The sequence below is a fragment of the Oncorhynchus keta genome, chromosome 10 (genome assembly GCF_023373465.1).
Source record: "Oncorhynchus keta strain PuntledgeMale-10-30-2019 chromosome 10, Oket_V2, whole genome shotgun sequence".
Lineage (NCBI taxonomy): Eukaryota > Metazoa > Chordata > Actinopteri > Salmoniformes > Salmonidae > Oncorhynchus > Oncorhynchus keta.
This window is the reverse complement of record NC_068430.1, coordinates 1671343-1688740: the sequence shown is the minus strand read 5'-3', so window position 1 is coordinate 1688740 and position 17398 is coordinate 1671343. Positions and strand designations below refer to the sequence as shown.

The following is a 17398-nucleotide window of genomic DNA, read 5'->3' as shown; positions in this document are numbered from 1 at the left end:
CTACAGGGTTAATGCTACAGGATTAATGCTACAGGGTTTAATGCTACAGGATTAATGCTACATGGTTAATGCAACAGGATTAATGCTACAGGGTTTAATGCTACAGGGTTAATGCTACATAGTTAATGCTACAGGGTTAAACAGGGTTAATGCTACATGGTTAATGCTACAGGGTTAAACAGGGTTAATGCTACATGGTTAATGCTACATGGTTAATGCTACAGGGTTAAACAGGGTTAATGCTACATGGTTAATGCTACATGGTTAATGCTACAGGGTTAATGCTACATGGTTAATGCTACATGGTTAATGCTACAGGATTAATGCTACATGGTTAATGCAACAGGATTAATGCTACAGGGTTTAATGCTACAGGGTTAATGCTACATAGTTAATGCTACAGGGTTAAACAGGGTTAATGCTACATGGTTAATGCTACAGGGTTAAACAGGGTTAATGCTACATGGTTAATGCTACATGGTTAATGCTACAGGGTTAAACAGGGCTAATGCTACATGGTTAATGCTACATGGCTAATGCTACAGGGTTAATGCTACATGGTTAATGCTACAGGATTAATGCTACAGGATTAATGCTACAGGATTAATGCTACAGGGTTAATGCTAGAGGGTTTAATGCTACAGGGTTAATGCGACATAGTTAATGCTACAGGGTTAAACAGGGTTAATGCTACATGGTTAATGCTACAGGGTTAAACAGGGTTAATGCTACATGGTTAATGCTACATGGTTAATGCTACAGGGTTAAACAGGGTTAATGCTACATGGTTAATGCTACATGGTTAATGCTACAGGGTTAATGCTACATGGTTAATGCTACATGGTTAATGCTACAGGATTAATGCTACATGGTTAATGCTACAGGATTAATGCTACAGGGTTAATGCTACAGGGTTAAACAGGATTAATGCTACATGGTTAATGCTACATGGTTAATGCTACATGGTTAAACAGGATTAATGCTACATGGTTTAATGCTACTGGGTTAATGCTACAGGGTTTAATGCTACTGGGTTAATGCTACAGGATTAATGCTACATGGTTAATGCTACAGGATTAATGCTACATGGTTAATGCTACATGGTTAATGCTACAGGGTTAATGCTACCTGGTTAATGCTACTGGTTAAATCAATAGTATAGCCTATTATCTTATGCTGCCATAAGGAAGCATTCAGCGACAGTGAGGAGGTGGTGAGGTGGCGGTGAGGTGGCAGTGAGGTGGCAGTGAGGTGGCAGTGAGGTGGCAGTGAGGTGGCAGTGAGGTGGTAGTGAGGTGGTAGTGAGGTGGCAGTGAGGTGGTGGTGAGATGGTGGTGAGGTGGCAGTGAGGTGGTAGTGAGGTGGTAGTGAGGTGGTAGTGAGATGGTGGTGAGGTGGTAGTGAGGTGGTAGTGAGGTGGCAGTGAGGTGGTGGTGAGGTGGTAGTGAGGTGGTAGTGAGGTGGCGGTGAGATGGTGGTGAGGTGGTAGTGAGATGGTGGTGAGGTGGTAGTGAGATGGTAGTGAGGTGGTAGTGAGGTGGCAGTGAGGTGGCAGTGAGGGTGAGGTGGTAGTGAGATGGTGGTGAGGTGGTAGTGAGATGGTAGTGAGGTGGTAGTGAGGTGGTGGTGAGGTGGTAGTGAGGTGGTAGTGAGGTGGGTAGTGAGATGGTAGGTGGAGTGAGGTGGCAGTGAGGTGGTAGTGAGGTGGTAGTGAGGTGGTAGTGAGGTGGTGGTGAGGTGGTAGTGAGATGGTGGTGAGGTGGTAGTGAGGTGGTAGTGAGGTGGCAGTGAGGTGGTAGTGAGGTGGTGGTGAGATGGTAGTGAGGTGGTAGTGAGATGGCAGTGAGGTGGTGGTGAGATGGCAGTGAGGTGGCAGTGAGGTGGTAGTGAGGTGGTAGTGAGGTGGTAGTGAGGTGGTAGTGAGGTGGGTAGTGAGGTGGTAGTGAGGTGGGTAGTGAGGTGGTTGAAAGGTGATGGGTCTCCCAGGTGAGGACCTGTTACAATACTTGTGATGTGAAACAGCAGATTTGAGTTGAAAAGTGAACTCACTGACTATTTTCCAGATTAATTAGGAAATAAAAGCATACGTTTTTTCAATGATATATAAGAGGTGTGCCGTGTGAAAGGGGTCCAGTTGGCAGCACTGCAACCTTGCATCGCCATGAACAATACGTCTTATCTAGTTGTCTGACATTACTTCAGCTGAAAACTAGATTTAAACCAGAAAATGACATCACATGACAGATATTGACAGCTAGCGTTGGTCTACGTGGTGTATTATTGATTATTGACAGCTAGCGTTGGTCTACGTGGTGTATTATTGACAGCTAGCGTTGGTCTACGTGGTGTATTATTGACAGCTAGCGTTGGTCTACGTGGTGTATTATTGACAGCTAGCGTTGGTCTACGTGGTGTATTATTGACAGCTAGCGTTGGTCTACGTGGTGTATTATTGACAGCTAGCGTTGGTCTACGTGGTGTATTATTGACAGCTAGCGTTGGTCTACGTGGTGTATTATTGACAGCTAGCGTTGGTCACGTGGTGTATTATTGACAGCTAGCGTTGGTCTACGTGGTGTATTATTGACAGCTAGCGTTGGTCTACGTGGTGTATTATTGACAGCTAGCGTTGGTCTACGTGGTGTATTATTGACAGCTAGCGTTGGTCTACGTGGTGTATTATTGACAGCTAGCGTTGGTCTACGTGGTGTATTATTGACAGCTAGCGTTGGTCTACGTGGTGTATTATTGACAGCTAGCGTTGGTCTACGTGGTGTATTTGTATGTATTTAACTAGGCAAATCAGTTAAGAACAAATTCTTATTTACAATGACGGCCAATCCCTAACCCGGACGATGCTAGGGCAATTGCGCACAACCCTACGGGATTCCCAATCATGGAGGGTTGTGATACAGCCTGGAAGTGAACCATGGTCTGTAATGATGCCTCTAACACTGAGATGCAGTGCCTTAGACCGCTGTGCCTCTCGGGATCCCCAAAATATAGGGAAATAAGCAGAAAAAAGTGCGCTGTCAAGGTTCGTTCACCTGAGGTAACTGGGTTCACTTGTAATGTGATGTAATGACAGTATAGTTGTGTAGTAGTTAATTAGATCTACTTTGTTACAGTCTACCGATACATACTTACATACACTATCTTCATCTTTTCTGACTGTCTGTTATGACTAGGTGTAGACTTTTATGACTGGTGACAATTAGATAAAACATTGAACCTTTAAGTCCCTTAATATCAAACTTTTAAGTCTCTTAACTTCTTATGGTATAGGGGACGCTTGCGTCCCACTTGGCCAAAAACCAGGGAAAATGCAGCGCGGCAAATTTAAATAAAATGATATAAAAATCTAACTTTCATTAAATCACACATGCAAGATAGCAAATTAAAGCTACACTCGTTGTGAATCCAGCCAACATGTCAGATTTTCAAAAGGCTTTTCGGCGAAAATATTAGAAGCTATTATCTGATGATAACACAACAGTAACCAAAAAGGGTAGCATATTTCAACCCTGCAGGCGCTACACAAAACGCAGAAATAAAATATAAAACATGCCGTACTTTTGACGAGCTTCTTTTGTTGGCACTCCAGTATGTCCCATAAACATCACAATTGGTCCTTTTATTTGATTAATTCCGTCCATATATATCCAAAATGTCCATTTATTTGGCGCGTTTGATCCAGAAAAAACAGCTTCCAAAATGCGCAACGTCACTTCAAAATATTTCTAAAATTGCCTATAAACTTTGCCAAAATAGATTTAGGTATAGGTATTTATAACTTTAGGTATTTTTAAACGTTAATAATCAATCAAATTGAAGATGGGTCTATCTGTGTTCAATACAGAAACACAACAAACCAAGCTACTTTTCAAGTCTTGCGCAACTCTCAACAGTGTTACGCAGTTCCTAGTTGGCCCTACTTCTTCATTGCACAAATGAATAACCTCAACCAAATTCCAAAGACTGGGGACATCCAGTGGAAGCTGTATCGTTTACCAATGAGAACTCGGTGAACAAACAGAGACCTAAAAAAAAAAAACAATTCTGAACGGTTAGTCCTCAGGGTTTTGCCTGCTACATAAGTTATCTTATACTCACAAATATTATGCAAACAGTTTGAGAAACTTCAGAGTGTTTTCTATCCAAATCTACTAATAATATGCATATCTTATATTCTTAGCATGAGTAGCAGGAAGTTGAATTTGGGCACACTATTTATCCAAAAGTGATAATGCTGCCCACTATACCTAAAGAAGTTAACATCAAACCTTTAAGTCCCTTAACATTCCATGTTATTTTTCTCCAATATAATTTCTTTACGGGCTGTGTTGACATCCCTGTATCTGATCAGTTGATGTTATTTCACCCTAACGGCTTCATCTCCTCGACCCCCCCCCCCCCTCCTCCCCTGCCCTGGACTCTTTCACAGGATCAAACCAGGGAAAATGATGATGTCTTCTCAAGCTCCACATCCCAAACTCTGAGGTCAATAACTCTCCTCCTGAAACCTGTACCGATATAGCGTGGCCACTGACAGGATCACTGAATGCTTCCAGTCACCCCCCTCCAGTCCTCTGCTTGTATGAAACACTACCCACCACTCTCTACCCTACTACACCGCTCTTCACAGCATTATCACATCTGTCACTGAAGATTAATGTCTGCATCCCTCTTGGATTGAAACAATCGGCCTAATCAGTTGTTCACCTCAGCTCTGCAGTACCAGTCTAGCGTTTCATCTCCCTCCACCCTTCCCTAGCGCCGGGCTCCAGAGCCCTGAATAATTCCCAGGGAGACAGGCAGGCAGCTAGGGTTAGTGACCCTCCACCAGCTACCACCACTAGTGCTCTCATCCCTCACATTATTCCACGCCACCAGTTTAATAGGCTTCATCACATCTCAGTCGTTCTATCTCCTATCCTCTATACCCCCCCCCCCCATGACTCCCTGTCTTGCTGGTCTCGTTCTCTCTACACTTGCGAACCTGTATCCAACAGTCTTTCTCTGTTCTCTTCTCGTCCAATAGGGTGGGCTGTACGTGTTCAAGCTGTTTGACTACTATTCTGCCAGTGGAATGTGCCTGCTCTTCCTGGTCTTCTTCGAGTGTGTCTCCATATCCTGGTTCTACGGTGAGTCGGTTACCTCACTTCCTGTTAGAGCTACGGTGACGTCGCTAACCTGACTGATGTACAAAGTGGTTGGGGCCTTCTCAATGTAATAGTCTATGTAAAAGGTTTGGGTGTTGGTGTTGTCAAAATCCAAATTCCAAAATCTGCTTCCAATGAGTGCAGGTACTTGTCTTCCATCACAGCACCTTTAACCTACTTGCTTCCTGTCTTGCATATGTTGCAGGTGCTGATAAGTTCCTTGCCAACATTGAGGAGATGATTGGCTTTAGGCCCTGCCTGTGGTGGAAGCTGTGTTGGGTCGTGTTCACTCCTCTCATCGTGGCTGTAAGTACTCTCTCTTCTTCTCTCTCTCTCTTTCTCTCTCTCTCTTCTTCTCTCTCTCTATATATATCTCTTCCCCTTTCTCTGTCTTTCAACATTCTCAAACTAGAGCATTAAACATCAAATGAAATCAAATGTTATTCGTCACAAACACGTGTTTAGCAGATGTTATTGTGAGGTGTTGCGAAATGCTTGTGTTTCTAGAGACAGTGCAGTAACATCTAACAAGTAATATAACAATTCCACAACAATACACACAAATCTAAGTAAATGAATGGAATGAATAATATATACATATATGGACAAGCAATGTCAGAGTGGCATAGGCTAAGATACAGTAGAATAGAATACAGTATATACATATGAGGTGAGTAATGCATAGACTAAGATACAGTAGAATAGAATACAGGATATACATATGAGATAAGTAATGCAAGGTATGTAAACATTATTAAAGTGACTAGTTAATAAAGTGGCCAGTGATTTCAAGTCTATGTATATAGGTCAGCAGCCTCTAATGTGCTAGTGATGACTATTTAACAGTCTGATGGCCAGTCTCTCGGTCACAGCTTTAATGCACCTGTACCGACCTCACCTTCTGGATGATAGCGGGGTGAATGGGTAGTGGCTCGGGTGGCTGTTGTCCCTGATTATCTTTTTCGCCTTCCTTTGAAGGTGGGTGCTGTAGGTGTCCTGGAAGGCAGGTAGTTTGCCCAACGCATCACGTTGGAGAGCCATGTGGTTGCGGTTGGTGCAGTTGCCGTACCAGGCTGTGATATAGCCCGACAGGATTCTCTCAATTGTGTGTCTGTATAAGTTTTGTGAGGGTTTTAGGTGCCAAGCCAAATTCTTTAGCCTTCTGAGGCTGTCTGTGTGGGTGGACCATTTCCATTTCTCAGTGTGGTATACGCTGAGGAACTTGAAGCTTTCCACCTTCTCCACTGCGGTCTCGTCAATGTGGATATGGGGGTGCTCCCTCCGCTGTTTCCTGAAGTCCACGATCAGCTCTTTTTGGTTTGTTGACATTGAGTGAGAGGTTATTTTTCCCGGCACCACTCTTCCAGGGCCCTAACCTCCTCTGTGTAGAGCGTCTCGTCATTGTTGGTAATCAAGCCTACTACTGTTGTGTCGTCTGCAAACTTGATGACAGAGTTAGAAGCGTGCATGGCCACGCAGTCATGGATGAACAGGAGTACAGACACTCCCTATTCCTAATGACAAGCATACCCATAACATGATGCAGCCAGTAATGTGTTGTGTTGGATTTTCCCCAACCATAACACGTTGTATTCAGGACATAAAGTTAATTTACAAATCAATGTAAAGCATTCAATTGTCTACCACAATGTATAGAGTTGTCAAATGAACTCTATGGTGTTTTTGTATGGAGGGCTGTAAAACCAAATGATACAACATATTTTTGTCATTAATAACCCTCCATATTCCTTCATACTTGGTGTTGTGTTTGTGATGTAACAAGGTGACTTTGATTGATTAATTGTATTAGACAATGGAATGTAGTAGTCCGTTCTAGCCAGATACAACATTACATTATCCAGGATGAAAACACAATCAAGCCCTAAAGCTTTTTTTCTCCATTGTGGTTGATTGTGTTGTGACCAGGTTGTTCTGTGTTCCAGGGAGTGTTCCTGTTCAGTGCTGTCCAGATGGTTCTGATTGTGTTGTGACCAGGTTGTTCTGTCTTCCAGGGAGTGTTCCTGTTCAGTGCTGTCCAGATGGTTCTGATTGTGTTGTGACCAGGTTGTTCTGTCTTCCAGGGAGTGTTCCTGTTCAGTGCTGTCCAGATGGTTCTGATTGTGTTGTGACCAGGTTGTTCTGTGTTCCAGGGAGTGTTCCTGTTCAGTGCTGTCCAGATGGTTCTGATTGTGTTGTGACCAGGTTGTCCTTCTCTTCCAGGGAGTGTTCCTGTTCAGTGCTGTCCAGATGGTTCCTCTCACCATGAACAACTACGTGTTCCCGGCCTGGGGACAGGGAGTAGGCTGGTGCATGGCGTTGTCCTCCATGCTCCTGATACCTGGATACATGGTCTATATGTTCCTCAACCTCAAGGGGGATTACAAAGAGGTAACGCATCACCTTCTGTCTTCCTCAGCTGCTGACAATCACCTTCAGAAAGTACTCATTTTACACATTTTGTTGTGTTTCAAGGTTGGATTCAAATGTATTAAATTGTCTTTTGTTTTTTGGTCAACGATGTACACAAAATACTCTGGAATGTCAAAGTGGAAGAAACATTTCTGAAAAATAAACACTAATATATCTTGAATACATAAGTTTTCACACCCTTGAGTCAGCACTTTATTTAGAAACACCTTTGGCAGCGATTACAGCTGTGAGTCTTTCTGGGTAAGTCTCTAAGAGTGATTCCAGCTGTGAGTCTTTCTGGGTAAGTCTCTAAGAGTGATTCCAGCTGTGAGTCTTTCTGGGTAAGTCTCTAAGAGTGATTCCAGCTGTGAGTCTTTCTGGGTAAGTCTCTAAGAGTGATTACAGCTGTGAGTCTTTCTGGGTAAGTCTCTAAGAGTGATTACAGCTGTGAGTCTTTCTGGGTAAGTCTCTAAGAGTGATTCCAGCTGTGAGTCTTTCTGGGTAAGTCTCTAAGAGTGATTACAGCTGTGAGTCTTTCTGGGTAAGTCTCTAAGAGTGATTACAGCTGTGAGTCTTTCTGGGTAAGTCTCTGAGAGTGATTACAGCTGTGAGTCTTTCTGGGTAAGTCTCTAAAGAGCTTTGCACAGCTGGATTGTACAGTATTTGTACATTATTCTTTTAGATTCTTCAAGCTCTGTCAAGTCGATTATTGATCATTGCTAGACAGCCATTTTCAAGTCTCGCCATATATTTTCATGCCGGTTTAAGTCAAAACTGTAACTAGGCCACTCAGGAACATTCAATTTTGTCTTGTTAAGCAACTAAAGTGTATATTTGGCCTTGTGTTTTAGATTATTGTCCTGCTGAAAGGTGAATTTGTCTCCCAGCGTCTGTAGGAAAGCAGACTGAACTAGGTTTTCCACTAGGATTTTGCCTGTGCTTAGCTCCGTTGCTTTATATTCTTCAAAATCTCCCTAGTTCTCGCCGATGACAAACATACCCATAACGTGATGCAGCCAGGAATGTGCTGCTCCAAACATAACACTTTGTATTCAGGACATACAGTTAATTTCTTTGCCACATGTTTTCCATCAGTATTTAGTGCCTTGTTGCAAACAGGATGCATGTTTTGGAATATTTTTTATTATAAACAGGCTTCCTTCTTTTCACTCTGTCATTTAGGTTAGTATTGTGGAGTAACTACAATGTTGCTGATCCATCCTCAGTTTTCTCCTATCACAGCCATTAAACTCTGTAACTGTTTTAAAGTCACCATTGGCCTCATGGTGAAATCCCTGAGCAGTTTCCTTCCTCTCCGGCAACTGAGTTAGAAAGGACACCTGTATCTTTGTAGTGACTGGTTGTATTGATACACCAACCAAAGTGTAATTAACAACTTCACCATACTGAAAGGGAAATTCAATGTCTGCTTTTTATTTTACCCGTCTACCAATAGGAGCCCTTCTTTGCGAGACATTGGAAAACCTCCCTGGTCTTTGTGGTTGAATCTGTGTTTGAAATTCACTGCTCGACTGAGGCACCTCACAGATAATTGTATGTGTGGGGTACAGAGATGATGTTGACATTCAAAAAGCATGTTAAACACTATTTTTTTATTGCACACAGAGTGAGTCCATGTAACTCATTATGTGACTGAATACTTATTGACTCAAGACATTTCAGTTTTTCATATTTTATTAATTTGTAAATATGTCTAAAAAAATAATTCCGCTTTGACATTTTAGAGTATTGTGTGTTGGCCAGTGAAACAAAATCTAAATTCCATCCATTTTTAAATTCAGGCTGTGACACAACAAAATGTGTTCAAATGTAAAATTCTTCCTGAAGGACTCTATATGTCCCATTTAGCAGACACTTTTTTCCAAAGTGACTTACAGTCATGCATGCCTAAATTATTTTCCTATGGGTGGTCCCGGGAATCGAACCAACTATCCTGGCATTGCAAGTGCTCTCCTCACATACTGTGTACACAGAGTCGACCTTAAAGGCGGCCATTTTATGTCCAACAACTCTTCTCGAGATAACCATAGCGTGCGTCTCAGAAAGAGATCTGCCTGCAGCAGAGAGTTTGTCACAGGCTGTGGGGTTTTGTACAATTTTAAATAGATGGTATGGCACTTCATCCAAAATTAGTTGGGAATATTGCTCTTGGCGATTACTGTTTTAATATGAATCCGAATAAACAATCGTTGGTTCTCACAGACATTCTAAAAGAAAAGTTTGAGGACAGCAAAATGTCGGCGATAATGTATTTTGTTGCAAGACATTAGTCTAGAGAGAGAGAGAGAGAGAGAGAGAGAGAGAGAGAGAGAGAGAGAGAGAGAGAGAGAGAGAGAGAGAGAGAGAGAGAGAGAGAGAGAGAGAGAGAGAGAGAGAGAGAGAGAGAGATATTGAAAGTGATCATTGCTAACGTAAATTAGTTTCAATACACTACAGTAGGCTGTAATTTAGATATGAGATCAAATGAGGGAAAGACAACTGCAGATTTTCAGTCACTTTATGTAAATCACAAAGCCCATTTAAAAATGATCTGTGACAACAGAGTGATCAAATTAAGATACATGTATACACATAGACGTTCAGTTGAGAAGAAGAAAGGAATGTGAGGCCGGTCGGTCCCATGACGCTACGTCTGTTGAGAAGGAGAAAGGAGTGTGAGGCTGGTCGGTCCCATGACGCTACGTCTGTTGAGAAGGAGAAAGGAGTGTGAGGCTGGTCGGTCCCATGATGCTACGTCTGTTGAGAAGATCACAGAAAGGAATGTGAGGCCGGTCGGTCCAATGACGCTACGTCTGTTGAGAAGATCACAGAAAGGAGTGTGAGGCCGGTCGGTCCAATGACGCTACGTCTGTTGAGAAGATCACAGAAAGGAGTGTGAGGCCGGTCGGTCCCATGACGCTACGTCTGTTGAGAAGATCACAGAAAGGAATGTGAGGCCGGTCGGTCCCATGACGCTACGTCTGTTGAGAAGATCACAGAAAGGAGTGTGAGGCCGGTCGGTCCTATGACGCTACGTCTGTTGAGAAGATCACAGAAAGGAGTGTGAGGCCGGTCGGTCCCATGACGCTACGTCTGTTGAGAAGATCACAGAAAGGAGTGTGAGGCCGGTCGGTCCCATGACGCTTCGTCTGTTGAGAAGGAGAAAGGAGTGTGAGGCCGGTCGGTCCCATGCCGCTACGAGCTGCAGCTTGCCATGAAAGGAGCAGTAATTGCTGGTTCTGGTGTTGTCAAGGATGGAGCGCTGCGGTCGTCAATGGCAACGAGAGGAGCAGCTGTCCGCCCCCTTTTGTGTCAGTCAGTCGGTGCAATCTTGATTGCTTAAATTGTAGCAATCAATTCCTTGGTTTGCCGTGTGCCAAGAGGCTCGATCTTACAGACACGGATGCCAGCGAGCTAACTAGTGCGTGATACAACGTATTACCAGCGATGTGAGAGCATGATGTGTAACACATCACTTCCTCACGGCATATAGCATATAGTTATATAGCCTATAGTTATATAGCATATAGTTATATAGCCTATAGTTATATAGCCTATAGTTATATAGCCTATAGTTATATAGCCTATAGTTATATAGCATATAGTTATATAGCATATAGTTGCATATAGTTATATAGCATATAGTTATATAGCATATAGTTGCATATAGTTATATAGCATATAGTTGCATATAGTTATATAGCATATAGTTATATAGCATATAGTTATATAGCATATAGTTGCATATAGTTATATAGCATATAGTTATGTAGTTATATAGCATATAGTTGCATATAGTTATATAGCATATAGTTATATAGCATATAGTTATATAGCATATAGTTATATAGCATATAGTTATATAGCATATAGTTGCATATAGTTATATAGCATATAGTTATATAGCATATAGTTATATAGCATATAGTTGCATATAGTTATATAGCATATAGTTATATAGCATATAGTTGCATATAGTTATATAGCATATAGTTATATAGCATATAGTTATATAGCATATAGTTATATAGCATATAGTTGCATATAGTTATATAGCATATAGTTATATAGCATATAGTTGCATATAGTTATATAGCATATAGTTATATAGCATATAGTTATATAGCATATAGTTATATAGCATATAGTTGCATATAGTTATATAGCATATAGTTATATAGCATATAGTTATATAGCATATAGTTATATAGCATATAGTTGCATATAGTTATATAGCATATAGTTGCATATAGTTATATAGCATATAGTTGCATATAGTTATATAGCATATAGTTATATAGCATATAGTTATATAGCATATAGTTATATAGCATATAGTTATATAGCATATAGTTGCATATAGTTATATAGCATATAGCATATAGTTGCATATAGTTATATAGCATATAGTTGCATATAGTTATATAGCATATAGTTATATAGCATATAGTTATATAGCATATAGTTATATAGCATATAGTTGCATATAGTTATATAGCATATAGTTATATAGCATATAGTTATATAGCATATAGTTGCATATAGTTATATAGCATATAGTTATATAGCATATAGTTGCATATAGTTATATAGCATATAGTTATATAGCATATAGTTATATAGCATATAGTTATATAGCATATAGTTGCATATAGTTATATAGCATATAGTTATATAGCATATAGTTATATAGCATATAGTTATATAGCATATAGTTGCATATAGTTATATAGCATATAGTTATATAGCATATAGTTATATAGCATATAGTTGCATATAGTTATATAGCATATAGTTATATAGCATATAGTTATATAGCATATAGTTATATAGCATATAGTTGCATATAGTTATATAGCATATAGTTATATAGCATATAGTTGCATATAGTTATATAGCATATAGTTATATAGCATATAGTTATATAGCATATAGTTATATAGCATATAGTTATATAGCATATAGTTATATAGCATATAGTTGCATATAGTTATATAGTATATAGCATATAGTTGCATATAGTTATATAGCATATAGTTGCATATAGTTATATAGCATGTAGTTGCATATAGTTATATAGCATATAGTTATATAGCATATAGTTATATAGCATGTTAATGTTGTAACTTACAGCCTAAAGATGTCTGACGTATTCTGAACGTTCTGTTGCACATTGCAGCGTCTGCGGATAATGATCCAACCCCCGATGATGGTGAGAGGAGAACGCCAGGAGAACGGCCCTGAGCAGACACCGGCAGCAGCCACTGAAGAGGCTTACATCTAAACCCTGTTGTAGTATTCAGCCTGTCTCCGAGGCCAACTCTTTTGCAGAAAACAACGTAATCAAGGTGAAGCACAACCAAGGGATGCATTCCCAAATGGAATCCTATTCTATATATAGTGCACTACTTTTGACCAGGGCCCATATGGACTACTACCTAATAGAGGCCCTGGTTAAAAGTAGTGCACTATATAGGGAATAGGGCGTCATTTGGGACGCAGATAAGACCTTCCATGTCTGATATCTAATCACCTACCTCCAGGGGAAACGTGACCAACCTGATTACATTTGACTTTTCATTTATTTTTCATTTATTTTTATTTATTTGTTTTTTTCATTTGTTTTGTCAACAGAAATAAGAAAGTCAAACGGCTGTTATTGTGATAGTGTTGTGTTTCATATGCAAACATGTTAGTCTTTCTAAGATTGTTACCTAGAAAATACTATAATTTTTAATTATAATTTAAATTTGGAAGCCCAATGTGATTCAACACTAATATTAACTTAATTCATCTATAAAAAATGAAGTTATTGTAAAACCGAGCCGTAGCCAGGGTCTGGGTTTGTAGTGCGTCTGGAAGGGGGGGGTGGGGGGTGGGGGGGCTATTAGGAATGACTTCAGTCGTTATCACATTGGTTATTGTAGCTTCCTTCACCTCAGCGGATCTACAAACACATAGCCTGTTAGCTATACAATTAGCCGCGACACATTAACTCACATTAATTCATTAATCCTCAGCACCAGGATTTTAACAAATATGATGGAATACGTACAGAGGTATCTCACAACAGAAGTAACTATTTCTTTCACAAAAGTCAACAAATATAGTTTTTTTTTTGCAGTTTTATAGCTAATTAATGACCTGCAATTCTACACATTTTGCCATGTTAATATAATATCTGAGCGAGTGAGCAAATAAAATAAATTGGGGCCCCCTGGTCAAGGCCCCCTGGAGGTCAAGGTCCCCTGGAGGTCAAGGCCCCCTGGAGGTCAAGGCCCCTGGAGGTCAAGGTCCCCTGGAGGTCAAGGCCCCCTGGAGGTCAAGGCCCCCTGGAGGTCAAGGCCCCTGGAGGTCAAGGCCCCTGGAGGTCAAGGCCCCTGGAGGTCAAGGCCCCTGGAGGTCAAGGCCCCTGGAGGTCAAGGTCCCCTGGAGGTCAAGGCCCCCTGGAGGTCAAGGCCCCCTGGAGGTCAAGGCCCCCTGGAGGTCAAGCCCCCCTGGAGGTCAAGGCCCCCTGGAGGTCAAGGCCCCTGGAGGTCAAGGCCCCCTGGAGGTCAAGGCCCCTGGAGGTCAAGGCCCCTGGAGGTCAAGGCCCCCTGGAGGTCAAGGCCCCTGGAGGTCAAGGCCCCTGGAGGTCAAGGCCCCTGGAGGTCAAGGCCCCTGGAGGTCAAGGCCCCTGGAGGTCAGGCCCCCTGGAGGTCAGGCCCCCTGGAGGTCAAGGCCCCCTGGAGGTCAAGGCCCCTGGAGGTCAAGGCCCCCTGGGAATGTGCCCTGCATGCCCTGTCGGTAATTCAGCCATGATTACTACACGTTTAGATGAGTAAATAGACTAATTAACCAATCTAAAAAGGTTTAACTGAATTGGGCTAATTGAGTGACTGTCACACATAAAGAAAATATGCACATTTCCACACCCGTGTTTCCACCCCCTAATAGACTTGAAACGGATGAAACAATCAGTGTGAGATAGAATAGTGCACATAAAAATACACTTTTGCGTTCCAGTTTTCATGTGCCGGACTTTTAAACAAACAACTATTGTTTCCATTGCATTTTCAACTCTACCAAACAGTTTTGTCACAAAATGGATGACTTAAACTACAAATACCAACGACAGATGCAGTGTGGGGCTAATTAACATAATGAGATTTATTATTATTATGGATAATAGCAAGAATATTTTTTATTTTGTCAAACAGGAGTCGAGCATCGATCATCACGTCACCAGAATAAGACCCCAGATATTTATTAGAAAGGGAGCATCAAGATCATCTTTCACCACCCTGTGAAGTTCATCATCCTTTATTTAATATCAAGCCTAATAAACTGCATGCTTTCCCGGGTCGTAGTGGGGAGGACCACACACCATATCATCGCGTGACTCCAAATGTACTTCAATAGGATGGTTATTATATAAATATTTGAGCATCAAAGTGATTTCCACCCACCATTTCTCACAAAAACACATTTTACAGACACACAAATAAAAAAACATCCCACCATGTCGAACGAAGAGATGATCTATCGACATTTATACAAATTGGACTGAAACTTCCTGTTTCCATCACACCTGATTCATTATATTGTTTTTACATGGTAAGACTTCACTTGCATAACAACCTTGGATGGAGGTTTACTGACACATAACAAGAGAAGAAAGTGCTGATGCACAACCAAGTTTATATTCTAATTCTCAAACAGTAATTTGAGACCCCAAACAAGAGTTTAAAAAAATAATAATAATAATAACAATAATTAAACAAATAAATATCCAATTTGAAATCATTATTGAGGCTCGGACCTCGGTGTTCTCATACGTTGCTATAGCTTTTGATTGTGAAAAGGAAAGACACACATTCAAATCCGTATGAAAGAAATACCGGGGAAAAAAACTATGTATTAAAGTCCACAAATTAACTCAATATGAAAATTGCAGAGTGGAATTGAATATTGACCAATCATAAGCGATGACCATTATGGGAACGTGCAACCTGCAAGGCAAATGTCCATATATTTTATATAATATTATCACATACATTTATCTTAACCTTTGAAAAGCACAAGACCGGTATGGATCTCAGACCATCTGGCATGACATGACTGGAAGTACCTGTTACAAAACAACGCAGATTACCGTTACATACGAGAGACTGTTTTAATTGTATCTTTGTTTTCTAAAGAACAATAACTTTCTATGTGTCCTATAACTTGTTTTTAAAATCCTCTGTAGGATGTTTTTTGAATGTGAGAGTGAGACGGACCAAAATCATACGCTGGTGAGAAGGGATTAGCGCGAAACACTAAACGACGTGACACGGTCTAGATTTACAGGCCGAAATGAGAAGCATCCCTCACGTGCCCGTCGCTGCAGAGAACAGGGTACAATAAGAAGTATTACTACAGAAGCAGCATTTGAGCAGTGATTGTCTAACAACTCCTAATAACCCAGATATACTGTTTTACTGCAATCATGTTTACCACATTTAGTGTCCAACTCCTCAGGAACAGCCGTGAAAAGCGACCAAATGATCTACTGAAACTACCGTGATGAGAGTTGTGAACGAAGACTTTCCTTCCTTACACCAGTCAGTCAGTTAGTCAGTCATTCTAGTCGAAGCAAGAGCCATGTATTTAGAGAGATGAGGTTTCTGCAATATGATGCATTAACTTGACAATACAACATTCTATAGCAGCCATGTTAGAGCCCCATTAACTTGACAATACAACATTCTATAACAGCCATGTTAGAACCCCATTAACATGACACTACAACATTCTATAGCAGCCATGTTAGAGCCCCATTAACATGACACTACAACATTCTATAACAGCCATGTTAGAGCCCCATTAACATGACACTACAACATTCTATAACAGCCATGTTAGAGCCCCATTAACATGACACTACAACATTCTATAACAGCCATGTTAGAGCTCCATTAACATGACACTACAACATTCTATAACAGCCATGTTAGAGCCCCATTAACATGACACTACAACATTCTATAGCAGCCATGTTAGAGCCCCATTAACATGACACTACAACATTCTATAGCAGCCATGTTAGAGCCCCATTAACATGACACTACAACATTCTATAGCAGCCATGTTAGAGCCCCATTAACATGACACTACAACATTCTATAGCAGCCATGTTAGAGCCCCATTAACGTGACACTACAACATTCTATACAAGCCATGTTAGAGCCCCATTAACATGACACTACAACATTCTATAACAGCCATGTTAGAGCCCCATTAACATATAACACTATAACACATGTTAACCCCATTCTATAAGCAGCCATGTTAGAGCCCCATTAACATGACACTACAACATTCTATAACAGCCATGTTAGAACCCCATTAACATGACACTACAACATTCTATAGCAGCCATGTTAGAGCCCCATTAACATGACACTACAACATTCTATAGCAGCCATGTTAGAGCCCCATTAACATGACACTACAACATTCTATTAAGCCCCATGACACTACAACATTCTATAGCAGCCATGTTAGAGCCCCATTAACATGACACTACAACATTCTATAGCAGCCATGTTAGAGCCCCATTAACATGACACTACAACATTCTATAGCAGCCATGTTAGAGCCCCATTAACATGACACTACAACATTCTATAACAGCCATGTTAGAGCCCCATTAACATGACACTACAACATTCTATAACAGCCATGTTAGAGCCCCATTAACATGACACTACAACATTCTATAACAGCCATGTTAGAGACCCCATTAACATGACACTACAACATTCTATAACAGCCATGTTAGAGCCCCATTAACATGACACTAC

General features: G+C 40.9%; 1 protein-coding gene and 1 long non-coding RNA gene across 13 annotated transcripts in view; both read left to right on the top strand.

Annotated features, from left to right (window-relative positions):
* Positions 1-13429, top strand: part of LOC118382275 (sodium- and chloride-dependent GABA transporter 1-like) — a 37217-nt gene extending 23788 nt beyond the window's left edge. The window contains exons 12-15 of the mRNA XM_052526181.1: positions 5042-5144; positions 5368-5468; positions 7383-7550; positions 12751-13429. Coding sequence (XP_052382141.1) covers positions 5042-5144; positions 5368-5468; positions 7383-7550; positions 12751-12855 — 477 coding nt within the window. The 3' untranslated portion in view covers positions 12856-13429. The remainder of the gene's footprint in view (positions 1-5041; positions 5145-5367; positions 5469-7382; positions 7551-12750) is intronic.
* Positions 13430-13454: 25 nt separating this feature from the next.
* LOC127932011 (uncharacterized) lies at positions 13455-16833 on the top strand. Of its 12 annotated transcripts, none has more exons than XR_008143543.1 (5): positions 13455-13842; positions 13893-13925; positions 14007-14057; positions 14108-14269; positions 14319-16833. It is a non-coding gene; the product is annotated as an uncharacterized LOC127932011 (long non-coding RNA). The 12 variants fall into 12 exon arrangements; XR_008143547.1 differs by having other exon boundaries at positions 13990-14057; positions 14108-14205; XR_008143548.1 differs by lacking the exon at positions 14007-14057 and having other exon boundaries at positions 13893-13957; positions 14075-14205.
* The last annotated feature ends 565 nt before the right edge of the window (positions 16834-17398 follow it).